The sequence below is a fragment of the Coregonus clupeaformis genome, chromosome 20 (assembly GCF_020615455.1).
Source record: "Coregonus clupeaformis isolate EN_2021a chromosome 20, ASM2061545v1, whole genome shotgun sequence".
Taxonomy (NCBI): Eukaryota; Metazoa; Chordata; class Actinopteri; order Salmoniformes; family Salmonidae; genus Coregonus; species Coregonus clupeaformis.
The window spans coordinates 3,050,434-3,078,062 of NC_059211.1; the positions used below are offsets into that span (position 1 = coordinate 3,050,434).

Sequence of the window (27,629 nt, forward strand, 5' to 3'; positions counted from 1 at the left end):
ACTCTAAAAGATACACTGAGTGTACAAAATATTAGGAACACTTCCCTAATATTGAGTTGCACCCCCTTTTGCCCTCAGAGCAGCCTAAATGTCTTGGGGAATGGACTACAAGGTGTCGAAAGTGTTCAACAGGGATGCTGGCCCATGTTTACTCCAATGCTTCCCACAGTTGTGTCAAGTTGGCTGGATGTCCTTTGGATGGTGGACCATTCTTGATACACACGGGGAAACTGTTGAGCGTGAAAAACCCAGCAGTGTTGCAGTTCTTGACACAAACCGGTGCACCTGGCACCTACTACCATACCCCGTTCAAAGGCACTTACGTTTTTTGTCTTGCCCATTCACCCTCTGAATGGCACACATACACAATCCATGTCTCAATTGTCTCAAGGCTTAAAACTCCTTCTTTAACCTGTCTCCTCCCCTTCATCTACACTGATTGAAGTGGATTTAACAAGTGACATCAATAAGGAATCATAGCTTTCACCTGGATTCACCTGGTCAGCCTATGTCATGGAAAGAGCATCATGTTTGTGTATTTGTTTGGGCAGTTTATTATAAAACGTAGTATCCAATAATAAGTAATCAATCAAATAATCAATAATAATGACTCTAGATACTGAGATCATAATATGTGGTATCATATTGATCCAAGACCGACAGTATCACCTATTTCTGAGTATATCCATTGATCAGGTCCTCTTAATATACCAGAGATACAATCTGGAAAACACCATGCCGGTATTAAAGTCCAAGACACAACAGAAGTTAAAATGTTCAGCTAGTGCTAAACAGGGCTGGAATGAGAGAATCCTTGGGCTACTGATAAATTAAAACTGAACTCAGCAGTTGTGGCCATTTGTGAGCCTATCAGCAGTAGTGTTCCTTGTGGTTGAAACTGATCTCAGATCAGCTGGTAGCAGGTTCTTAGGCTGAAGGTCTATATGTGCATTGATTCTCCTGGTGGCGAAAACTGAGGTTACAGTGCCCTCGGAAAGTATTCATACCCCTTGATTAGTTCAACATTTTGTTGTGTTACAGGCTGAATTCAAAATGGATTAAATATTTTTAAAAAATTGTCTCACCCATCAACACACACTACCCCATAATGACAAAGTGAAAACGTGTTTAGATATTTTTGCAAATGTATTGAAAATGAAAAACATAAATATCTAATTTACATAAGTATTCACACCCCTGGGCACTGAGTCAATACGTTAGAATCACCTTGGCAGTTATTACAGCTGTGAGTCTTTCTGGGAAAGTCTCAAAGAGCTTTGCACACCTTGACTGTACAATATTTGCCCATTATTCTTATCAAAATTCTTCAAGCTCAGTCAAATTGGTTGTTGATCATTGCTAAACAACCATTTCAAGCTTTTTTATCCTGAAAACCTCCCCAGTCCTTAACGATTACAAGCATACCTATAACATGATGCAGCCACCATGTGCATGTGTGTAGAATCAGTATGAATTTGTGTGTGTTGGAGTGTCAGTGTGCGTGAGTGTGTATAGTCCTGTGAGTGTTCATAGAGGCAGTTGTCATGGAAATTACCACTGAGGACTCAAAGTCAAAGTTAAATGAACAGATCTTTATTATCACGGCCATAATCCACGTTGATTCAACGTTATCACATTTTTGGGTTGAAATGACATGGAAACAACGTTGATTCACCAGTGGTATGGTCATTATTTAGCTTTACTATGGCAGTGAGCTACCCTGAAGCTGCAGCAAAGATGTAATGTATTCTCATTTACTTTCTAAAATGGTTAAACAAATACGTGGTGTTTTCTGAGTTGATATGATAGAAAATTCCCTTCATGTACCACGTAGCAGCATCTGAAACTCTAACCACAAGGCCACTGAGTTGGTATCTGGATTTGTGAAGGGGGCTATAAATTGAGTTTATACAGATTAATAAAGCCATTGAACCTATTTCTGTTTCCATTACCTTTGCGGTTTGATGCTGAATGACATGTTTGAATGGCATTACAACATAAATGAAGTTCTGTCCATTGATTTACATAATATATTTCCTAGGTTGATGTTAACCCAAGTGGTGGCAACCACAAGAGAAGGGGTAAATGGGACAGTAAGGATCATCTTGAACAACATTTTACATTTTTAGTCATTTAGCAGACGCTCTTATCCAGAGCGACTTACTTATCCGTGAGTGCATACATTTAAAAAAATCATACTGGCCCCCCGGGGGAATCGAACCCACAACCCTGGCGTTGCAAACGCCATGCTCTACCAACTGAGCTACATCCCTGCCGGCCATTCCCTCCCCTACCCTGGACGAATTGTGCGCCACCCCATGGGTCTCCCGGTCACGGCCGGCTACGACAGAGCCTGGATTCGAACCAGGATCTCTAGTGACACAGCTAGCACTGCGATGCAGTGCCTTAGACCACAAGCCACTGGGATTCTAATTTATTTCATCAAAAGAATCCAAGACAAGTTTCCTGAATGGACCAGGGAGCAGCAGCTGAAAGGTGCAAAGCTTGATAGTTGATAGATCTTTGCTGGGTGGGGGGAATACAATGCTGAACAATTCTAACAAAATCAACTGCACTGCATGCCTGGTTGGTTATCCGGCCATGATTGTTACTTTTCAGGGGGAATTGCGACCTACAACTAGGGGGATGGAGCGATCGTTTCGCTATATGCGAAAGTGGATGAGAACACCACTGGAAAGGACTATTCCAATGATTGCTTCCTGAGGCACTTTGGAACTCGGTAGTGAGTGTTGCAACCGAGGTCAGACGATTTTACTCGCTATGCGCTTCAGCTCTTGGCGGTCCCGTTCTGTGAGCTTGTGTGGCCTTCCACTTCGCGGCTGAGCAGTTGTTGCTCCTAGACGTTTCCACTTCACTTACAGTTGACCGGGGCAGTTCTAGCAGGGCAGAAATTTGACAAACTTGACTTGTTGGAAAGGTGTCATCCTATGACGGTGCCACGTTGAAAGTCACTGAGCTCTTCAGTAAGGCCATTCTACTGCCAATGTTTGTCTATGGAGATTGCATGGCGGTGTGCTCAATTTTATACACCTGTCAGCAACGGGTGTGGCTGAAATAGCCGAACCCACTAATTTGAAGGGGTGTCCACATACTTTTGTATAGTGTATAAAGAGGGGTTCCTGCAGATACAGGAATACCCACATGCAGGGACGCCCCGAATTGCAGGCCGCAATTGCACCCTTCTCTTCTGGAAGGCAGGTCACTACTGACAGAGCCAATAGTGAGTAATAGCCTAGTTTTCCCATGCTTTTGTAGTAGTGTGTGTGTGACAATGGCGGCAGCTGTAGCAGGAATTATCAAGGAGGATGTGGTGGTTAATTTGTTAGCATCACCCTTTTTATGACTAACTTTCAATGAGAAGTTAAATGCGGGTGAGGCCAACACCAGCACTGCCACGATTGGTGCAACGAAGAAAGAGATATGAAAGGCATTTTCAAGCTGACAATTATGGGCGCTATCTGAGGATGACTGGGTGTGAGCAAACCAAGAAGCTGTACTGCTGGGATTGTCAACTCTTCAGCACTGACAAGACTTCAACCTGGGCCAGTACTGGTTCCAAAGAGACCTAGACAGTTTTACGAAGTCAGCTCTGCATCACCAAAACTCAACTTCATACTTGCGAGCTACTTTGAGTTCAAAAACATTTGGGGACACAATAGTAGACCTTAAGCTTAACGAGCAGCAGAGCAGAGAGACTCTTTCTCACAATGATAAAAAAACTGCCTTCTCAAGTCTCGAGGAAAGCTATGGGCCCAACTTTGATCTGCCACGGCTCAAAACTGAACTCACAGTGATGTACTCCACGTCTGACTTTGAGGGTAGGAGCCTGGCCGATCTCCTCCACTTTCTCCGGCAGAAGAATGAGAGTATGTACCAAGTGTATCTGCTTAACTGTCTGGTCTTGACCATTCTCGTGTCCACTGCCTCAGTTGAAAGGATATTCTCCGCCCTGAAACGGATCAAGACTTACTCCAGGAAAACCACTAGGCAGGCCCAGCTGTCAGCCTTGGCCGATGATCTCAATTGGGAAAGTACTTCTCTTGAATAAAAAATCTAAGGACAAACTATATGACCCTGCCATTGCCCATTTCATAAAGAAGGAATGGAGGATGGACTTTGTTTTCAAATGATCATCATCTGGTGAGTGAGACAGTTTTATTATTGAAGTTTGCTTGCTGTTGCTATTGATCTCTTTGCTATAACTTGTGTAAAATATTGTTGCATTTGAACTTTTGATCACTGGTCATTTTGTGTGCTGAACGTGATAAAATATTTTTGCAATGGGAAGTAATAGATGGCTTGTTCATTTTGTGTTGGAATTGCTAAATAGTTGTGTTCTTGTATTGGGGTCTACTGGCGTATTATTTTCGAGTGAATGGGCTGCTTTTTCTTTAAGATGATTTGATGCTGTGTGTGACTGCTGTTTCTATCGGCGCTCTCTTTCAGCGTGTTGCTGAAATAGCGGAGGCAGTGCGCCTGTTTTCTTTGCTCTGATGCGCAGTAACTGTCCGTGGTCCTGAATTAATAGTTAGTCCTATGTGTGGTGTTGAATTTACTCCGCCACTGTGTGAGTATGACTGTCTTTTGGAACTGTTTCTGTGAAACAACGTATGTCTTTTTCGGCCTTGTATACCACCGGATTGTCTCAACCTTCTTGTGGTTTGATGAGTCCTCGACCAATGATCTATCCAAGGTATTGCGCCTCACTCTGTGCAATGTAGCACTTCTTTGGGTTGGCTGTCAGGCCTGCCTGTCTGAGAGAACCCAATACACGGCCTACCATCTCCAAGTGGTCTTCCCAGGTCTCCAAATGGATTATCACATCGTCCAGGTAGGCAGCAGCAAAGTCTCGATGTGGCCATAGGACAAAGTCCATCAGCCGTTGAAAGGTGTCTGGGGCCCTGTGAAGGCCAAAAGGAAAAACCTTGGAGAAGTCTGTTTTCTCACAGGCAGAGGCATTCAGTGGGACGTGCCAATACCTTTTGGTAAGGTCTATTGTGGTGATGTAGCGAGATCATACTCTGACACCTCATTTAGTTGTCAGAAGTAGTTTCAGAAGCGCAGTGTACCATCTAGCTTTAAAACCAGGACAACGGGGCTGGCCAATGGACTTTTTGACTTCTCTATGGCGTCCAACTCCCACAGCCTTTTGACCTCAGTGCAGATGGCTTTGCAATGAGCTTCTAGCACATCACCTGGGCAAAGAGAAAAATACATCCTTGTACTGATCAACAAAGTGTCCTACCTCTTGGAGTTGTTGGGGAGTACGCTCTTTCCCCATGTTTACGACATCTCTGGGTAGACTGAGGTGCACAGCTGTTTGACCCTCAGGAGCTTAAACATATCCTGCATGAAGGCCCACCCTGGTGTGGTTCAATACACTGATCTTTACAGGAAACCCACTGATCGTAACAGTTTGTTGAGGGCTAATAGCTGTCACACACTGCTCTTGAAAAACAGTTTGCCCTACAGCCAATTCTGTCGAATCAAAAGAATGTGCAAGAAAACAAACAGATTTAGACAGAATCATGGCTGAGATGCAAAGAAAATTCAAGGAAAGGGGGTGCAAAAATGGTCAGATCAATACTGCCGTTGAGAAAATCCCAAACAAATCGAGACATGATCTCTTTCAAGGACAATCTCGCAAAAAGAAGCATTCTTGCATTCTCACTTACATTTACATTTTACATTTTCGTCATTTAGCAGACGCTCTTATCCAGAGCGACTTACAAATTGGTGCATTCACCTTATGATAGCCAGTGGGACAACCACTTTACAATACATCTAAAAATATATTGGCATGACACAGGACTGATGGTAGCGCTCACCTTGTCTTCTCCGGACAAGGTGTTTTCCGGATGCCCCAAACAATCGGAAAGGGGATTCATCAGAGAAAATGACTTTACCTCAGCAGTCCAATCCCTGTACCTTTTGCAGAATATCAGTCTGTCCCTGATGTTTTTCCTGGAGAGAAGGGGCTTCCTCGCTGCCCTTCTTGACACCAGGACATCCTCTAAAAGTATTTGCCTCACTGTGCATGCAGATGCACTCACACCTGCCTGCTGCCATTCCTGAGCAAGCTCTGCACTGGTGGTGCCCCGATCCCGCAGCTGAATCAACTTTAGGAGACGGTCCTGGCGCTTGCTGGACTTTCTTGGGCACCCTGAAGCCTTCTTCACAACAATTGAACCTCTCCTCTCTCCTCTCCGATAAATGGTTGATTTAGGTGCAATCTTACTAGCAGCAAGATCCTTGCCTGTGAAGCCCTTTTTGTGCAAAGCATTCATGACGGCACGTGTTTCCTTGCAGGTAACCATGGTTAACAGAGGAAGAACAATGATTTCAAGCACCACCCTCCTTTTAAAGCTTCCAGTCTGTTATTCTAACTCAATCAGCATGACAGAGTGATCTCCAGCCTTGTCCTCGTCAACACTCTCACCTGTGTTAATGAGAGAATCACTGACATGATGTCAGCTGGTCCTTTTGTGGCAGGGCTGAAATGCAGTGGACATTTGTTTTGGGGGATTAAGTTCATTTTCATGGCAAAGAGGGACTTTGCAATTAATTGCAATTCATCTGATCACTCTTCATAACATTCTGGAGTATATGCAAATTGCCATCATTTTACCCCCAGATGACGAGTGTAATTTTGACAAATATTATTGTACTGCCTAATCTCATGAGAAAATTGATGCCTACACTACAAGGAAGGACTATTCCATGATGTTGCCTAAACTTAATATTTCAAGCAGAATGGTTATTAAAGTAAACTGTGGGACCAATCATCCTTTGAGCCAGACTATCATCTCGTAATGAATAATGTGGAAATTGAGCAAGTTGAGGTGACTAAACTGCTTGCAGTAACCCTGGATTGTAAACTGTCATGGTCAAAGCATATTGATACAACAGCAGCTAAGATGGGGAGCAGTATCTCCATAATTCAGCCCTGCTCTGCCTTCTTAACACTATCAACAAGGCAGGTCCTACAGGCCCTAGTTTTGTTGCACCTAGACTACTGTTCAGTAGTGTGGTCAGGTGCCACAAGGAGGGACTTGGGAAAATTGCAGTTGGCTCAGAACAGGGCAGCACGGCTGGCCCTTAAAAGTACACGGAGAGCTAACATTAATGACATGCATGTTAGTCTCCTGGCTTAGAGTGGAAGAGAGATTGACTTCATCACTGCTTGTTTTTTTAAGAGGTGTAGACAAGCTGAATGTACTGAGCTGTCTGTTTGGAATGCTGGCACACAGCTCGGACACCCATGCATACCCCACGAGACATGCCACCAGAGGTCTCTTTACAGTCCCCAAGTCCAGAACAGACTACGGGAAACACACAGTACTAAATAGAGCCATGACTACATGGAACTCTATTCCACATCATGTAACTCAGTCAAGCAGTAAAATCAGAATAACAGAAAAAACACAACACTTTATGGAACAGCGCAGACTGTGAAGAGACACACACACACAGCATTCGCAAACACATGCTAACACACGCACATTTTAATATTGTTATTTTGCTATGTTATGGTAGAGTAGTGTGTAATAAGGTGTTGTGTTGTGTTTTATTGTATGTAAATTGTGGTTTGACCCCAGGAAGAGTAGCTGCTGCCTTGGCAGCTGCTAATGGGGATCGTAATAAATACAAATATTCTAACGACATGTCCTGTGCGGTCTGAGTAGCCTAAATGTATCTGGAGGTTAGGCCATACAGACTTGATTAACGAACTGTTTAACAGATGTTTGTTTTTTTATGAGGCGAGCAAGCAAGTCAAAAAGATAACCACTTTGTAAAAAAAATACTATAGCAACCTTAGTTCAACACCTAGCGACCTCATCAAGACTATAGAATTACATAGACATTTTATAGGATAGGATCTGTTGTCAACACCTCATTTGTGTCAAAAGTGGGATAGCATCAACAGGGGCATCCGTTAAACAGTAAATCAACGTTGTATGGCCCTAGGTTGCATTGAATGGTTCAGTAGCCCGATATCATGATCAATGTTAAATTCACAAAATGTTATACACAATGTAATAGGCAGGTTTAATTGAATGCATTCGTCTAACATTCTAGTTGTTTTCAATTTACATGAATATCATGTAATAATAAGGAATGGTTCATGCTTTACAAAAAAATCTAATATGCTTTTAAAAAAATACATTAAGTCATAAGAGGCAGGCTTCAGGCAATAAAGACTCATGTAACACATCTCCGCAACTTTTTGGAAGTTTCTCTTTATTTGATTTGTTAATTTTTTCTCCAAAAAAATCCTGAGGTATTCACAATATAATGGCATTTATTCTGTTTGAAATAGAGGAAATGAGACGGAAAATGAAAGACAGCAAAAAGCAGAGTGAGACAGTAGCTGTGTAGATTGATACAACTGTCAAAACAAACCCTTTGAGTCATACATACAAACAAGAAGCCATGGAATTGCAATGGCGATGGAAAAATGTCCCCCCTTCAAATCGAGCAAGTCATGCAATACTGCATTTAGAAACCCTAGGGAACAAGCTAATTATTCTTTACCAACATTTTAAAAACAGGGTTTCCACCTCGCTACAGAGTGCAGGTTAAATACGAGCCAATCAGTCCACTTCGGAATAGAAAACTATTTCAGTCATAGTATGCATAAAACATTGACTGCTAGTCTGTTTCAGGAGGATAATTCATTACTTGTGTAAAACCAATCCATTTTTCAAACAATAGGAGCTAACTTAAATGGGTATTAGCTTAGCACTCTCTCTCTAATACCACACATGCTGTAAATGTTAAGGTTTAAACCATAACCACTGTTTGGCTTGACTGAGTAGGATTTCAATTAAATGAGTGCACACACTTCAGTATCCAAACAGACATCCTACAGCTCAGCCAAGCCAGTACTAGCAGAGCATACACCATCTAGAGTTTAAACCACTCCACTACAATAGGTTTCCTGTGGGTTAGTGTGGTTTGATATTTGGCTTTTGTATCAACGGCAAACCCAATGACAGACAGACAGACAGACAATTCCTTTTACCATGCGTGTCTTGTTTGGCTTTTAAAAAATAAAACGCACAACCAACCAATAAATAAATATCAGTGAAAATACATACATTGTTGAAATCAGTTTTTTTCTTCTGCCAGTCGCAGGTCTGTGATTGGTCAAACGGGACGTCTGCAACCCGAAAGAGCTCCAAACGACTCCTCCCCACCCGTTCCCCTCCCGCTTCAAAAGCCGCCCAAGTGCAAACGGCACTCATGACAATTTCAGCATTAAGACGCTCTCTCATTGGCGCCGTCGCAAATGGCACCCTATTCCCGATGTAGTGCACTACTTTTGGTGCACTATTTAGGGAATAGGGTGCCATTTCAGATGTAGTCAAATTAGTTTGACCATACAGCTTAATACAGCATCAGAGAACCACAAAAACAAAGTGGGGCTTCTGGGTACAAAAAAATAATAGAAAATGGCACACAAAAGATTTCAACCGAGAAACATTAATCAAGATATTTTGATCATGAAAAGAAATAAAGCAAAATTCAGTTAAGAGGATATCGGAGGACCGTTTTTTTCAGCAACACAGGGTGAAGAGGCTAAACGGAGCAGTGAAAGTGTTCGCTCCGCTTCGAGAGAAAAAGACACCTTTGACCCCGGCGTTCCGGAAGGACAGAAAGAAGACTTCTTCTCCTCCTCTAACTACACTGTCACACTCTCTCCATCTCAACCGCTCTCTAGGATCATCCGGAAATTTCTTTATTCAATTTGGTGTCGTCTTTTCCCTGAATATAATAAAAATAGTAATACAAAATAAACAATGGACGAAAATAAAAGGTAAATAATAATCATAAAGACTTTTGGTAGACAAAATACTTCCAAGACACAGACCTTGCCCTCCATCCCTCCTCACTCACACAGCTAACTGAATGAAAAAGACACACGGCACATTTAGGAAAAGAAACAGACTAAAAAACTAGTCTGCTGTTAAGATCTACACAAATAACAACTCATTCTCGCCATGAAACCAACTAAGTGACGATACACGTAAAAATGTATATTGCAAATAGCAGATTCAAAACAAGTCGAGAGAACAAAGGCAAAAGTGTGTCTTTTCCTAAGTACACAATTCAACATTTCGCAAAAAAGAGAGAATATATTCTATGTAAAAATTATAAATAAAGATCGTTTTGTGCCCCCCCCTCGACCATAATCTAAAATCAATAGCAGTTACATCAGTGACAATAACATGCAATTGATATACTTACAGCATTGGACTAGCAACTCCCAAACTACAAAACCCCATTTAACCCACCCCAAAAACTACAACCCGACGGCCCCTCCCCAACCCCAATACAATCCTTAAATAGTCAGCTCATTCAAAAACACGTCTCTCGCTCTACTCATTTTCCCTCTGGACTAGCTGAAGACATGATTTCAACCGTACTAGGGAGAAGATCTCATATGGTCACCAACTCCAGTTTCATCGCCATATGTGTATATACAGGAGGACTTCCTAACGTACAGCAAGCTGACAGATTTGAATGACTGCATAGTGAAAATGATATTTGGCTTTACTTACATATGTGGCGATGACACACCCTCCCACCGCACCCCCAAGGTACAGCGCAGCAGCAGACACTACTATATGCATCCAAAATGGCACCCTATTCACTACATTGTGCACTACTTTTGAACAGGGTCTTATGAGCCCTGGTGAAAAGTAGTGCACTACATAGGGTGTGATTTCAGGGGGCACCCTACTAGAGTACATCTTTAACAGCGCTGGCTTTGCCACTGCCTGCTAAAAAACACACAAAGCCACTAAACGGCAGCCAACCAGCATCACTGTGGACATATTGTCTATAGCCTACATTTGGTGTGTGTATGTGTGGCAAGCCACCGCTGTCCTTGGCAATGGGTTAGGATTAGTATTCAAACTTTTTTTATTATTATTATACATTTTACGAACACACACACTAACACCCAAGTCATTCGGTTTTGCACCCGACCCAAAAAAGTTCTTGCTGTTTTTAGAAAGGTGAAGAGCAGCACAGTCACCTGTCGGTGTTCTGAAACACACGTACAAACCACTTGTGTGTGTGTGTTTGTAAAAGGACATCAGCAAAACAAAAGAGAAACAGTTGACAGTGGGAGACTGGGTCTGACACAGCACTGGACAGCCAAGACTGAGGGAATAGGGGGCACTTTGTAGTGATTTTGGACAACCCAAGGGTTAGAGAGCGTGTAAATTACAAGGGATAGTACTTATAGAAGTACATATAAAGTCAGTACTTTGTTTTAGCAAGTGGGCCAGGCAGCCTAGATTGTATAATAATGTCTATCATTACTACCTGATTGCCAACAGGAGAACCAAAATCAAAAAGCCATGGTTCAAAGTTGGTACATGATGATTTGTGGAGCGGGAACAACAAACAGAATGTTGCAGACTGAAACATAACGCAAAGAACCAACACTGTTCTCTATTCCACAACGATAAGAGAACCATGTCTATTCTCCATCATCCCATTTCTATCTGCAACACTTCCAATCTCCTGAACTCTCCCAAGACTTGGTGATGGTGAGCAGTGGCCTATTACAGTACCGGTTTACACAGTAAGTAGGTCTGTCTGGCTGAGTGGGTGTGATTGCTGTGCCCAGGCTTTGTCAGAGTACAAGTCTCTCCCTGTATTCTATACACATGGGCATTGTTACCCCTAAAGCGCCCCCTCCCCCTATCCCTCACTAGCTACAGAGAAACTCTGAATATATCGTAGTCATAGTAATCAATTAGAATATCAATAACAATAACAACTCTTGTATTTATTTTCGTTGATGACACCTTTGGTGTGTAATGTCAAGGTCGAGCTTGCAGGAGGCCCATGGACAGACAGACGGACAGGTAGACAGACCATTCTAAATCAGGGTGACCCTGGACAACAATGTCCCCAAGGTCAAGGTTCACAGGTCAGGACGGACAGACGGACACTCCTTCACTAATAACGACTAGACTTTGCGGTGCTGTAGTGTGATAATTGTGACTACAACATACCATTACGTTGTTAGATACATGTGAGGTGTACATCATGTGTGTGGATTAGTTTTGTGACGTTAACCTACGCTACTCATCTATGGGTTTAGCTCTCGGTCAGTGTTGTAACACCTTTCACCATCATCAGACTTGCTTTTCTGTATTTGGTAACTGTAAAGACATTGCATTATTTCACTTATTTGGTTTAAAAAGAAGAAAATATTTGTCCTTTGGGGGAAAATTATCAACAGCAGAGTCAAAAGCAAAGATTTAGCAGCAGTAGTAGCAATGTAATAAATAATTAAATATTTTTTTGAAAGATACAATAATGAATAGAACAGCAAACAAACAAAACACAAATCCTAATTCACTCCCTAAAATCATAATTGGTATATTGGTGCAACACCATTGAAAGCTTTTACAACGTCCAGCTAGCTTCAGCATCTGATCCATAGCCTGGCTGCCTATGGCTAAATGCAGGGCTCCAAACTCTCTCCTTCTTACATCTCTCCGTTATCAAACACTCACTTCCCTGCTCTGTCACTCCTCCCTCACTAGCTCTAGATGGCCCTTACCTTTGTCGCTTACCTCTCTTGACCTTGTCTCACTTTCTTATCCTTCTCTTCCTCCGCTCCTTTTTGCCTCATCCTTTCATCCCCAATACTTTTTATCCAACTCTTTCCTCTCCTTGCTGCTCCCTAGCTCTTCTTCTGCACATATTCATAGTCGACGTTTCCAGTTCCCTCTCTCCATTTCTCTGACATACCGTTGATCTCCCTCTCCCATCGTCTGTGTCTAGCAGTGATTTGGCTTGGTGTGTGTTGGGGAAGTCTAGCCTGCTCCCAGATCTGTCTGTGTCGTCTTGCCAACTCCTAATGCTCAGGCTAGGGGGTCGTCTTCTCTACCTGGCTCTGGCCCTGCAGGAGGGGAGGCAACAGTCAGGAGCAACGAGAGGGCCTTGTGTGACACCCTCCACTGACAACTACCACATTTGGTTTGACAAAACTGTGGAGCCTCTAAAAGACGGAACAGCAGAAAGAATGAAAGAAAGAAGAGAGAGGGTGAGTGGCTGAGTGCCATTGAGAAAGAGCAGAAAGCAGGAGGGTTGAAATGCTCCAGACAATATCTAATTGTATTCTTTGTAAAGGGCAAGCTCCTGTCTCTTGCCAAAAATAACTTGCGCCTCCCCTCAGTTATCCTCCAAACGGTTTTCTTTTCTAACACTCCTCTTCAACAATAAGCAACACTGCTTTGAACCTCATCTACCTGCCAGTACAGTTTCACCACAGCAGGTGGGGCCCGATTAAAGGCAGACTATTTTGTCCTCCTCTCCCCTCATCCTTTTCTCCTCCTTTGTGTCCCTCCATCTCTCCCACCTGTTATCCAGTTCCACTCAAAACCACCCTGAACTCAAAGAATTAATACAAAACACCTTTTCTACAGAGCTACGCATAACCCTACTTTTTTTTGTATTTTTCGCGGTTTTTCCAATTCAAAGCTGCTAGAACATGTACTTGTCCATATTCTTTTTAAGCATTTGAATCAAAGTTAATGTTTCTCTCATCTACAAATACAGCGGGTCTAGTTTGTGTGTTAGAACTAGTGGGACAGCTATATGCCATCCAGAAAAGTCAACCTACACTTGTGTCTTCGCACACACACTCAAACTCACACACAACCTATTGAAGAGTAAGTATAGAAATCATAATACCCGGCTGAATATTGCACTGAACCTTCCACTTCTGAGCCTAGCCATCACTGTGGATGAAACTGGGCCTCTGGGCTTGCCGTAGGGACTCTTCCATTGTCTTAACACTACATGACGTAGCAGGAATCTGCTCCAGTGTGTATCGACTACTCTGTTGTCAGACCCCATAGCTATGACTAGGGCCTGAGCTAGAACTGAACAAGATTATACAGGCGAGCGAGATATGACTAGTGAGTAGTATTTATGTATGTGTTTAACCACGTAAATGCAGTTACAGTATCACTACTGTACGTCAGTATCTAACGGATGGACAAGTGAGCATGCATTCTGGATACAGACTAACCTACAGTATGTGCTGAGGTGTTCACGATAATAATGTACGTGTGCTGATATGACTTCTTATGACGCCTAACTACAGTGTGAAGCACTACGCTCCCCCGTGTCTGTCTGTCCTGATCCAGAATCAATCGATCAATCAATCCACCGAGCCAGTCTGTCTGTCTAGGGTTATAGGCCTACTCCGTGTCTCCAACTCTACGTCCCTCTCCGGGGTCTCCCGGCTGCAGGCTGGGGCGGCTGCAGGATCCAGTGGCTCCGGGGCGGGGCCAGTGGCTGGGGGCTACCTGCTGAAGAGCGAGTGGAGCTGGTGCTGGCTGTAACATTGGCTGCTGCGCGGTGACTCAGTGCGCTCCATCACTGCCTGGAACCAGCCCGACACGTCCACCTCCAGCACCTCATAGCGCCGAATGAAACTGTGCTCCTGGGGGAGGAGGGAGACGGGAGGGAGGGATAACAGTGAGAGGGAGGGGGGAGACAGGCGGGAGGGATAACAGTGAGGAAGAGGGGGGAGACAGGCGGGAGGGATAACAGTGAGAGGGAGGGGGAAGACAGGTGGGAGGGATAACAGTGAGAGGGAGGGGGGAGACAGGCGGGAGGGATAACAGTGAGGGAGAGGGGGGAGACAGGTGGGAGGGATAACAGTGAGGGAGAGGGGGGAGACAGGTGGGAGGGATAACAGTGAGGAGAGGGGGGAGACAGGTGGGAGGGATAACCGTGAGGGAGAGGGGGGAGACAGGCGGGAGGGATAACAGTGAGGGAGAGGAGGGAGACAGGCGGGAGGGATAACAGTGAGAGGGAGGGAAGACAGGTGGGAGGGATAACAGTGAGGGAGAGGGGGAGACAGGAGGGAGGGATAACAGTGAGGGAGAATGGGAGGGATAACAGTGAGGGAGAGGGGGAGACAGGCGGGAGGGATAACAGTGAGAGAGGGGGGAGACAGGTGGGAGGGATAACAGTGAGGGAGAGGGGGGAGACAGGCGGGAGGGATAACAGTGAGGGAGAGGGGGGAGACAGGTGGGAGGGATAACAGTGAGGGAGAGGGGGGAGACAGGTGGGAGGGATAACAGTGAGGAGAGGGGGGAGACAGGTGGGAGGGATAACCGTGAGGGAGAGGGGGGAGACAGGCGGGAGGGATAACAGTGAGGGAGAGGAGGGAGACAGGCGGGAGGGATAACAGTGAGAGGGAGGGAGGGATAACAGTGAGGGAGAGGGGGAGACAGGAGGGAGGGATAACAGTGAGGGAGAGGGGGGAGACAGGCAGGAGGGATAACAGTGAGGGAGAGGAAGGAGACAGGCGGGAGGGATAACAGTGAGAGGGAGGGAGGGATAACAGGGAGGGAGAGGGGGGAGACAGGAGGGAGGGATAACAGTGAGGAAGAGGGGGGAGACAGGCGGGAGGGATAACAGTGAGAGGGAGGGAGGGATAACAGGGAGGGAGAGGGGGGAGACAGGCAGGAGGGATAACAGTGAGGAAGAGGGGGGAGACAGGCGGGAGGGATAACAGTGAGGGGGAAGACAGGTGGGAGGGAGGGATAACAGTGAGGGAGAGGGGGGAGACAAGCGGGAGGGATAACAGTGAGGGAGAGGGGGGAGACAGGCGGGATGGATAACAGTGAGGGAGAGGGGGGAGACAGGCGGGAGGGATAACAGTGAGGGAGAGGGGGGAGACAGGCGGGAGGGATAACAGTGAGGGAGAGGGGGAGACAGGCGGGAGGGATAACAGTGAGGGAGAGGGGGAGACAGGTGGGAGGGATAACAGTGAGGGAGAGGGGGAGACAGGTGGGAGGGATAACAGTGAGGGAGAGGGGGAGACAGGCGGGAGGGATAACAGTGAGGGAGAGGGGGGAGACAGGTGGGAGGGATAACAGTGAGGGAGATGGGAGGGATAACAGTGAGGGAGAGGGGGGAGACAGGTGGGAGGGATAACAGTGAGGGAGAGGGGGGAGACAGGTGGGAGGGATAACAGTGAGGGAGAGGGGGGAGACAGGCGGGAGGAATAACAGTGAGGTAGAGGGGGGAGAGAGGAGTTAGAACACTGCGTCCATTCCCTTTCTCTCTAATGTACAGATTTTTCTTTCTAATAAACATTTCATTCAGACAATATTATTCTCTTTCTGTCCCTTTCTTGTAATCCCAAATCACGATTTAGAGTGGTGGTGGTGGTTAATCAGTGTGAATAGCTGGAGAGGAGAGACTTACAAGCAGCTTGTGGTATTTTGGCCTTTTTCTGTGATCCTTTGTGAGGCTGTGGAAAGAGGCAGTCAATGACGGAAAAATGTACATAGACAAAGCACTTGATATTACTTAGCAACTGTCCTGTCACAAGAGACTGGTTTTGAGAGCAGTAAGACTTCAAAAATTTATAAACTATCTCAATGAGTCACAATGTGTGTGCGTTTTGTCTCACCAGTCTTTGACGAAGGACTGGAAGTCAAGGGAGAAGTCCATGCTGAGGGGGAGCGAGGGAGGGTCTTCCTGCAGCACTTTGGTCAGGACCTCAAAGTCTGTCTTGCAGTTCTTATAGGGGAACTGTCCTGTGGCCAGCTCCACCTGCAGGCCGAGATGACACATTACAGCGTTAATCGGTGTTCAAATAGAGAAAGTATGCTATTTGGAGCACAGGGCTGTTGATGTCGTTTTGTGTATATACTTTTTCATAACGACAACAACAAGTTTGATGTTGGACGACAAAATAAAGAAAATTGTCTACAGACATGTCGATAGACTGACTGTAAACCAGCCTTTACACTCACAACGACAGGTCACTAAGACTAAAGTTATCAAACCTCTTCACTGGTTAGAAATCAACCCTTAGCCCCTAACCTAGACAGTATTTCATGCTCCCTGGATGGGTGTAAACAAAATGGTGGAATGTCCACCTAGACTACCAAAGGGCTTGATGGAGCAATTAATAACACTGCTTACACCCATTTGATCCTTTCAGATGGATGACGGGACATTGAGAAGTGTCAAAGTGTAGAAGGTAGGTAAAGCTCTCAATGTTTGGCCAGGGCCACATACGAAGGCACAGGACTGACCAAAAGAAGTGCACTTCATAGGGAATAGGGTGTGATGTAGTAGTGTAGGTGTTTTACCAGAGAGATGCCCAGGCTCCAGACGTCTGCTCGGATGTCATAGTCAGGCTTGCTGGGATCTGGAGGGTCTATTCTCTCAGGCTGGGGACACGCAGAGAAACAGGCTTGGGTTAGGGGGAAACAGCATTTATTGTACCAATACACAGGGAAATTAAAAACATTTACAGAGAACAGCAGCATTCAGCATTTTTACGGAGTTATGAGCAACCCAGGTGGAGAAATAGTGGCGCTTTAGCATCAAAATGGCTGCCTTCACTTCGGTAGGCTAATCGTGGTAGGGTATAATGGTGGTGTATGTGTCCACCAAGGTGACTCACAGCCATGTAGGCAGCACAGCCGGCGCTGCGGGTCTTGGCCTTGGAGTCGACGAGGCGTCCGCTGATGCCAAAGTCACACAGCTTGATCTGGCCCTTGTTGTCCAGCAGGATGTTGGAGGGCTTCACGTCCCGGTGGATCACACCGTGTTTCTCCTTCAGGTACAGCAGAGCCGACACGATCTGTAGACACACAGCGGGTACACACTACTACATTGAAGAGAAGGTAAACAACACTTTATGGGATGGGGTCAATTCCATTTTTAACTAAATTCAGGAGATTAACTGAACAAATAGAATCCTAATTGAAAATGAAGGGCAATTTTTTATTCATCATTTGAGTTTCGGTTCAAAGCCTGAATTGAGGGTTTGAGAGAGCAAGAGATAATAGATGAGAGACTCACTGCCACGGTCATCTTGCCCAGGATGCGTTCAGGGATGGGTCCCTGGATCCTCTTCTTGAGTTTCTCAGCACACGTCCCCATCAGCTCCATGGCGATGAACACATCCGTCTGAGGACCAATCACAGTCAGTCACATAGCATTGGCATTTTAAACAGAAAAGTGAAACTGCTACAAAAAAGAAGCTATTTCTGTCAATCTGAATGAATGTGGTTTAAATGATGTGACATACTAAATTATCTGTGCGTGTGACTCACGTTGGTAACTATGGCGCCGTAGCACTGGATGATGTAAGGGCAGTCGTGGCTCTTAAGCACCACATCCAGATCCATCAGAATCCTCTTGTTCTCGTCCTTGTTTCCTGTCCGGCGCATTTGCTGGTGACACACACCCACAATAAATCAGTCATCAATATTCAACGTTGATATTTTAGTTGAGGGAAGAGAACTTCAAGCAACCGGATGGCACCACTAATTTACAACTCCGCCCACCCCACACACCTGTCTGCACTTAACCATTGGCCAAACACATACCGCCGGTTTCCCGGACACAGATTAGGACTAATCCTAGACTAAAAAGGAGATTATCCATTGAAAGTGCTTCATAGTCCAATCTGTCTCTGGGTAACCATAGTAACCTACCTCATTCCAGAGTATAAGCTGTTTCCAGCAACTTACCCCCCCTCCCACCTCATCCAAACCTATCCTCCCCCACCTCATACAAACCTATCCTCCCCCACCTCATACAAACCTATCCCCCCTCCCACCTCATCCAAACCTATCCTCTCCCACCTCATCCAAACCTATCCCCCCTCCCACCTCATCCAAACCTATCCCCCCTCCCACCTCATCCAAACCTATCCCCCCTCCCACCTCATCCAAACCTATCCCCCCTCCCACCTCATCCAAACCTATCCTCCCTCCCACCTCATCCAAACCTATCCCCCCCTCCCACCTCATCCAAACCTAACCCCCCTCCCACCTCATCCAAACCTATCCCCCCTCCCACCTCATCCAAACCTATCCCCCTCCCCCCTCCCACCTCATCCAAACCTATCCCCCCTCCCACCTCATCCAAACCTATCCCCCCTCCCACCTCATCCAAACCTATCCTCCCTCCCACCTCATCCAAACCTATCCTCGCTCCCACCTCATCCAAACCTATCCTCGCTCCCACCTCATCCAAACCTATCCCCCTCCCACCTCATCCAAACCTATCCCCCCCTCCCACCTCATCCAAACCTATCCCCCTCCCACCTCATCCAAACCTATCCCCCTCCCACCTCATCCAAACCTATCCCCCCTCCCACCTCATCCAAACCTATCCCCCTCCCACCTCATCCAAACCTATCCCCCCTCCCACCTCATCCAAACCTATCCCCCTCCCACCTCATCCAAACCTATCCCCCTCCCACCTCATCCAAACCTATCCCCCCTCCCACCTCATCCAAACCTATCCTCCCTCCCACCTCATCCAAACCTATCCCCCCTCCCACCTCATCCAAACCTATCCCCCCCTCATCTATTTAGTCACCAGATGGTGAAGAGAAACTGTATATGATTTAACCATAGAGGTAGGCCTATGTATTTTAAGAACAGAACACACAGATTATAAAGTTTATACCAGCCAGTTAAGGCTGTACAAAACATCGAAATAAACATAATAGCATTCTACATCTTAAATTGCATAGCTATAATATATAATTTACAGCGTCAGTGTCTGCCATTATCCCTGTAGGCCATGTTGTTTGTGCTTGTAACCATGACTGTGTATACCAAGGATAAGCAACCCCCCATAGAGTAGTAGTGACTGACTTCCTAATAGTTAAACAGTTAAGTTAACCCCCATTTAACAGTGCTTAATTTAAACTGTGACGATACACTATAATTACTATCATTGTGTGAGGATAAACAATGGAAGGCAAAACCCAGATAGAAACCAATAGAAAAAAGAACAGCGATACTGAACTGACAAACAGCCCAGGGCTGCCTCCAACAGTTATATCCTCTGGCCAAATCAGCTGCTATGGAATTATGTGTTCTGCCACAGTAGGAAAAACCAATGCTATGGCCTTAACCCAAATAGGCGGCAGTAGAACATCCACACAGCACTTGTATAACAGAATAGGCCTAATGTTTGGAGCTGCTGCCCTCTGGAAGGGGATTAAGGGTCCCACTGTTCAGCAAGAATAGGAGCATGGCAAGATTTATTCCATCAGGGTGTTGAACAGTGGGACATAGGACAGATGCAGACCCAATACACGGTCGGACAGCAGGCCGCAGAGACTTTGAATATGTGAAAATGTAAATGGATACTTGTGTAATACCTTTCCATTTTTCTGTACTGCATGTAATATATTGTGTTGTGTTTGTATGCGGACATCACAAAATGAATTTCCATGTAAACCGACAATAAAGTATATTGTATTGTAAGTGTCAAACTGCAACAAGACAATGCATCCTGGACAACAGAATCAGAGCGGAGGCAGGAGGGACAGACTTTTCATCCTCAAGAGATGAGGTGCTAGTAGTAAATGTGAAGTGGCCCCCTTCCATACAACATAAAGCGCTTCCAGACTGCCTGTTTAAATGCAATACATTACTATTACCGTTGACTTAATGCCAACAAGCTGTGGTTGGAGGTGGACGAGGCTTACTTTGACGGCGATGACGTGGCCCGTCTTCTTGAAGCGCACTTTGAACACCTGACCGCACGTGCCGCTGCCGATCTCCCCCTCGCTGATCAGGTCACTGACCTCGGCTGGGTACCGCTGAGGAGGGGAACAGGTGACGAGTCACAACATGTCAATTACAAACAAACGGGGCACATGTAGCATGATGTACTACAGTACCCATAATGCTCTGTGTATGATATCCGGTTATAATAGTGTCCCGTCTCCTTGTCAATACAGCACATTATTTCAATGAGTAGAGAATTACAAAAAGAAATCACTTTAGGCAATGATATTGTCTCTTACCTGGCCGTCGATCTTCAGGTAGCCTGTCTGTTTCATGATCTCCTGCAGCTTCTGGTCTATCTCTGCACTAAGGGGACACGGCACAGACACACAATAAGGTTAGGTGTGTCATTTGACACGTGTGTGAGAATGAAAGCGTTTGAGACTTTCTGTATGCCTTTCCAGAACATGAATGCTCTGTGTGCATGTGTATACATTTGTGTGCGCGTATGCTCCGTGTATGCGTGTTTGTCGTACTTCTCCAGGCTCTTCACCAGGCCATACTGCGGCGGGGGCAGGTTGAGCATGTGTCGCGGGCGGCTGGGGTAAGAGTGGTGCTGGGGCGAGCTCTCAGAGGACGAGGAGCGACTCCCCCCTCCGTCGTTAGCCAGGGGCAGCTGAAGAGCTGGGGGGAGGAGGAGAGGATTATAAAGAAGGGACGGTAAAAGAAGAAGACTGTGGCTGTCCTTTATTAGCCTGGATGCTAGTCTGTTTTAGCTTTAGTCTGTGCTAGTGCTAGTCTGGTTTCTGCTTTAGTCTGTGCTAGTCTGGTTTCTGCTTTAGGAAACTTGTCGTTGTCAGAAACAGACAGGCTAGTGTTACTATAATCACTTATACTCTTCTTTCCTCATCGCTCTTCTTGATGATCATTGATCTTACAGCATTGAATAGAGGGTAGTGCTGTAGTGGAAATCTATCTAGCTCTTTGACCCGACAGTGACACAGAGAAAGACCTAAGGAAAGGAAGCCAAATAGCATTGGAGTACTGGGATTATATTAACTCCCTGTCACTGAAGGGCTATTCAAAACACACTGACAGTTACAGGTCTACAGTGCATTCGGAAAGTGTTCAGCCCCCTTGACTTTTTCTACATTTTGTTACAGCCTTATTCTAAAATTGATTAAATTATTATTTTTCCTTCATAAATCTACACACAATACCCCATAATGACAAAGTGAAAACAGGTTTTTAGAAATGTTTAGAAATGTATAAAAAATTAAAAACAGAAATACCTTATTTACCTAAGTATTCAGACCCTTTGCTATGAGACTCGAAATTGAGCTCAGGTGCATCCTGTTTCCATTGATCATCCTTGAGATGTTTCTACAACTTGATTGGAGTCCACCTGTGATAAATCAATTGATTGGAAATGATTTGGAAAGGCCCACACCTGTCTATATAAAAGGTCCCACAGTTGACAGTGCATGTCAGAGCAAAAACCAAGTAATGAGGTCGAAGGAATTGTCCGCAGAGCTCCGAGACAGGATTGTGTCGAGGCACAGATTTGGGGAAGGGTACCAAAAAATTTCTGCAGCATTGAAGGTCCCCAAGAACACAGTGGCCTCCATCATTCTTAAATGGAAGAAGTTTGGAACCACCAAGACTCTTCCTAGAGCTGGCCGCCTGGCCAAACTGAGCAATCAGTGGAGAAGGGCCCTGGTCAGGGAGGTGACCAAGAACCCGATGGTCACTCTGACAGAGTTCCTCTGTGGAGATGGGAGAACCTTCCAGAAGGACAACCATCTCTGCAGCACTCCACCAATCAGGACTTTATTGTAGAGTGGCCAGACTGAAGCCACTCCTCAGTAAAAGGCACATGACAGCACACTTGGAGTTTACCAAAAGGCACCTAAAGGACTCTCAGACCATGAGAAACAAGATTCTCTGGTCTGATGAAACCAAGATTGAACTCTTTGGCCTGAATGCCAAGCGTCATGTCTGGAGGAAACCTAGCACCATCCCAACGGTGAAGCATGGTGGTGGCAGCATCATGCTGTGTGGATGTTTTTCAGCGGCAGGGACACTAGTCAGGATTGAGGGAAAGATGAACGGAGCAAAGTACAGAGAGATCCTTGATGAAAACCTGCTCCAGAGCTCTCAGGACCTCAGACTGGGGAGGTTCACCTTCCAACGGGACAACAACCCAGTGGCCCAGCCAGAGCCCGGACTTGAACCCGATCTAACATCTCTGGAGAGACCTGAAAATAGCTTTGCAGTGACGCTCCCCATCCAACCTAACAGAGCTTGAAAGGATCTGCAGAGAAGAATGGGAGAAACTCCCCAAATACAGGTGTGCCAAGCTTGTCGTGTCATACCCAAGAAGACTCAAGGCTGTAATCGCTGCCAAAGGTGCTTCAACAAAGTACTGAGTAAATTGTCTGAATACTTATGTTTTTATTATTATTTATAAATATTTCTAAAAACCTGTTTTTGCTTTGTCATTATGGGGTACTGTGTGTAGATTGATGAAGAAAAAAAACTATTATACATTTTAGAATAAGGCTGTGACGTAACAAAATGTGGAAAAAGTGAAGGGGTCTGAATACTTTCCGAATGCACTGTATATGTTGGCTTATAACATTCGGTGACATTCTACTTCATGGTCTCACCGATTGCCTCTCAGTTTGTACACATTTTGTGTGCATCCCCTATGGGCCCTGGTCAAAAGCAGTGCACTATAAGGGGAGAAAAGGGTACCATTTGAGACTCCCCCATGTTTCTATTCAGACTTCGAAAGGAGTGAATGAAAGCAGTCCATGCTCAATTTGACCTTGACGGACAGAGAGCAGGCCAGTGTAAGTAGAACGATTTCAGTTCAGTCTCCAACAGAGGTTGGCTGTGAATGTCTATAGACCACAATACGAACACTTCGACAAGACATTCCTCAAGTATTAACAATAGCAAGACAACCCGTAGCCTGTATATTAGCAAAGCATAGGTAAACAACTTCAATTGAACTTGAAGGCTTGCTTAGTCAATCCATTTTTACTACTTCATTTGACACAAAGGCAAAAAGTGTTATTGTTCAAGGAGACGGCACTTCACAGGCAGATAGACAGGGTGAGCACTGAGCAGTGGAGACCAGCTATGAGAGTAGTGTTAGCTTTGACCCGCCATGCAAACAGACCATGGGTTCAGACTGCTGCTCAGTCAGTAGCTAGCTAGCAGCACCAAACGGAGTGGACCCTCTGCTGTATAACATTGGAGCTTTCTCAGTGAACTCTGACCTCTGTGAGACCACCCTGAAAAGGACATTGAGAGGACTCCAAAATCCCCCCACCCCATCAGTTCAGACCGTTCTCAATTTATTTTCTTCAGATGAAAATCAACAAATGTCATATGGTGTGTTTTAGACGCTGTGTGTGAAGAGTGCCCCATTCCTCATCTGTGAGTGGGGATGTTTTGCAAAGCGCACATTTGGAGCCCTTGGTTTGTGTGAGGTTTTCAAAGCAACGAGGCAGTGTTGAACAGTTCTATAAAACGCCTTTTCAAGAGAAAAATGCACCAACGCCAGGCAGTAGCTTTTATCCCTGGTTCAATCACCTGCAGCCAGGACCTGCTCCCTGGAGAGAATCGGTTAGTGGGGGTTAGTAGTAGACTCAGGCAATTTTTGGTTTGACAAAGACCAGAAAGTCCTCCACACAGCTGGATCCAGACAAACACACATCAGCCACTTAGGCACTGCTGGCAATTCACAATGCCACTGCCAGGATGCCAGGAGCGCACAAAGAACACTAGCTGTCCCTGAGAAAGAGAGAAAGCATGGAAGAAACAGACGGACAGACGCACAACAGGACAGACAGAAATGGACCTGTCAGACAGCCTGAACTGCAGAGCAAAGAGAACGCCAGCTTGGACACAGACATAGGCCCAGCCTGGATGGAAGACATGACAGACAGACAGACTGAAGGACAAGATTTCAGACGTGAAAGGAGAAAGAGAAGAGGTGGTCAGGTTTGGCCACAGCAGCACTCCTGCAGACCAACCGGTGGTGGGAAGCTGGATTAGACTGTGTAATAAAAACCGTGCCGTGCAGGAAGCCACATGCACCGTGTCTCTGCATCCAGCAAAACGGGGGTTAATAATATCCTCACACACACACGCAGACCCAGGCATACACACTCACTGCCCTGCCACTGGCACTCACACATGGAGAAGAAGGGATGGGATGGAAAGATGGAGGGAGAATGAGATTAGAGGGGAGGGGAGAGTAGCGACCAACTGGGGATACAGTGCAAATGGCCACCTAAAAAAATGCCTCTTGGCTTCCACACTTTCAGAATAGTCTTACAATATTTTTGGTGTGTTGTGTACCATTGTGTGCTAAATATCTGAAATTATCACTTTTACACAACAATAGCCTTAGCCAATGTATTCTCCTCTCACAAAATATGTGTAATAGGCTATGTGTTGTGTACCGCAATTCATTTAGGCCTTCATTCAAATCTAAGGAGAAGTTATCAGTGTTGGTAAGGTATCATTCAGGCCAGTCATTCAGGTTTGGCGAAACCATCTGAAGAATGTATGAAGTTGCTAGCTTCTGTACGTTCTGTTCTGAGCTACTGAGGGTGAAATATTCCCTTACTGTTGAATAGGAGTGACATGGAGATAGGGAGAGAGAGCAGAGCAAAGGAGAGGGATAAAGAACGGATTGTGAGAAAGAGAGGGATGGATGGAGGGTGCAGTGGCAGAGAGAGAGCGATGATTGAATGATACCTGCACGCTGGGAAGGAGCTGGAGCAGGACTGAGCTGGATCACGATGACTGGACAGAGGAGAGAAAATACACACGTGCACATTACTGCACTGTTCACTGCCACGTACTCACTCACACATACCCTGTCTAACACCCAGAGACTCACCAATAAACTACCATACACACACGCCAATGAACTACAACCCCCATACTAACACACACACAGAACAAAATGAAGGAAGGTTCAATAGATCAGAGCACCTCAGATAGTCCCGTGTAGCTCAGTTGGTAGAGCATGGCGCTTGCAACGCCAGGGTTGTGGGTTCGATTCCCACGGGGGACCAGTATGAAAATGTATGCACTCACTAACTGTAAGTCGCTCTGGATAAGAGTGTCTGCTGATTTGACTAAAACATAACACAAAACATATGCTGTGTGCAAAAATAAAAAAAACACCAACACCTCAAATGCTGAGCTCGTCAAAGATAAGAGGGTTGCATTACCTCTATACCATCTTTGCTTTCCTATGCCTTTAGCTTTCCAATGAGGCTGGTTGTAAATCAAACACCACTGGATCATTCATGCTGTCAGATTTGGTGGGGGAAATAAGTGATAAGAAAACGCATCAAATACCTTGATTGAAAAGTATTGGAATTGACCTCAGGGCGATCACACCACTATCACCATAGGGTTGAGTACCCCTACCACCACATTACACTGAATGTGGCTGGCATTGAAATGGTGCAGGATGAAGTTCACCCATAAGCATTGGGCAGGAGCCCAGCCTGTTAGAAATGTTTGACCTTCATATCGGCTGTAACTGATCCTAAATCGGGTCTGTTGAGATAAATTCCACATGGTGCATTTTGGTGGCTTGGCTGGCAAAGTCTCTAGCTAGCCAGCTATATTATGTCCACACATTCTGCCAGAGGTGTTCGTACATTATGACCAAAACGTTATCTGCCAAAGATGTTCAAGACTGCCTCATCCTAAATAAAGAAATATCCATCATGCCCAAAATATGAGAACTGCATTAATGCAAAACAAATCACGGGCTTACCAGACATATGGAATTGGTTGAGAAAATGGAAACACCGAAAAGCTAGCAGCTGTTGTTTAGTGTTGTAGTTACTAACAACACCATATTCGTGCAATTTGTGATTTGACAAGAACCACTTTTAGGGGTAACTTGCTATCTTGAACGTTAGCTGGCAAGTTTGTTCACGTAACTAGCTGGCAAACTGCGTTAGCTCGAAAAGCTAACGTTAGCTTAGCTAGCTAACATTGACTCGGTCAAAATCATGTTGGAAGTTTCGCTAGAAATGTATATACACAAGCCATATCTGCATAATAAACCATATTAGACCAGATATACATATGTTAAATACTGATAGAAATCCAATTGTTTCGTGTGGAGAAATTAACACAACAACAAATTGACTGACGGATGGATGATGGGGCCTGCTAGAGCTAACTTAGCTAGCTTGCTGCTAGCCAGCAGTTGCCAGGACAGAATCAAAACACAGTTCGGGACGTGGCTTTAAATTGAGTTGTTTCTGTTACAACGTTGGACTGATATCAAATGCTGGTTTACAATGTTTCAAAATCTTTATGTGATATGTTATATACATGCACACGCATGACACTTCTGGGCAGGGCAACGTCCCGAGTTGGGGTATTTGTTTATCCATTTAGCCTGTTAGCTATCAGCAGCAGCATATCCCTATTACACCCCCTCTCTCCTGCCCTCACTCTGCCTCTCCTTTCACTTATTTTCCCTGTCCTCTCTCCCTTACCGACTCCCCCACGGCTACTCACTTGGCCTCGGACGTGAACGTTGTGGACTCATGTCGATATTGAGGTCAATTCTTCTACGAGCTTCTTTATTTTCTTGCTTTAGTTTCTCCTCGATTCGGGAGAGTCTCTGTTCCAGCGACGACATCTTGAAAAATGTAGCGCTATCGAAGATTATCTATTATATTGACAAGATAGCCGAGTGACCGCTCTAACGATGGAAATACATGTCCTCAATGATTGAAGGCAGGAACGATCAGGTGGGACCATTCTATCCAATGAGAGGGCAAATACGAGTGTGAACATGCACAACTAAGTAGTTTTTCTCAAAGTTGCCAGAATGCAACGTGTATCCACTTATATCAATACATTTGTAATAGCCTAAACATTACGAAACTTCTATTCGATCAAATAAGCATAACGTAATTCAACTTCCGACACGCTCATATACCTCCGTACAAAAAAGGGCTTATCTCACGCGGACAGATTGGAGTAAATCATCTCGCTTCG

The 27,629-nt window shown here is 45.2% G+C and overlaps 1 protein-coding gene across 2 annotated transcripts; it reads right to left on the bottom strand.

The window, feature by feature from the left end:
* Positions 1–8,242: 8,242 nt before the first annotated feature.
* Positions 8,243–27,464, bottom strand: LOC121532559 (dual specificity mitogen-activated protein kinase kinase 7). Of its 2 annotated transcripts, XM_045205247.1 has the most exons (12): positions 27,144–27,464; positions 25,347–25,394; positions 21,107–21,254; positions 20,870–20,936; positions 20,549–20,662; positions 18,150–18,269; positions 17,896–18,003; positions 17,495–17,674; positions 17,178–17,258; positions 16,490–16,632; positions 16,282–16,327; positions 8,243–14,503 (listed from the first exon to the last, which is right to left on the bottom strand). In XM_045205247.1, the coding sequence occupies exons 1-12, from the start codon at positions 27,265–27,267 to the stop codon at positions 14,363–14,365; spliced, it is 1,320 nt and encodes a 439-aa protein (XP_045061182.1). In that variant the 5' UTR covers positions 27,268–27,464; the 3' UTR covers positions 8,243–14,362. The 2 variants fall into 2 exon arrangements, with proteins under 2 accessions (XP_045061182.1, XP_045061183.1); XM_045205248.1 differs by lacking the exon at positions 25,347–25,394 and having other exon boundaries at positions 27,144–27,462.
* Between the last annotated feature and the right edge of the window lie 165 nt (positions 27,465–27,629).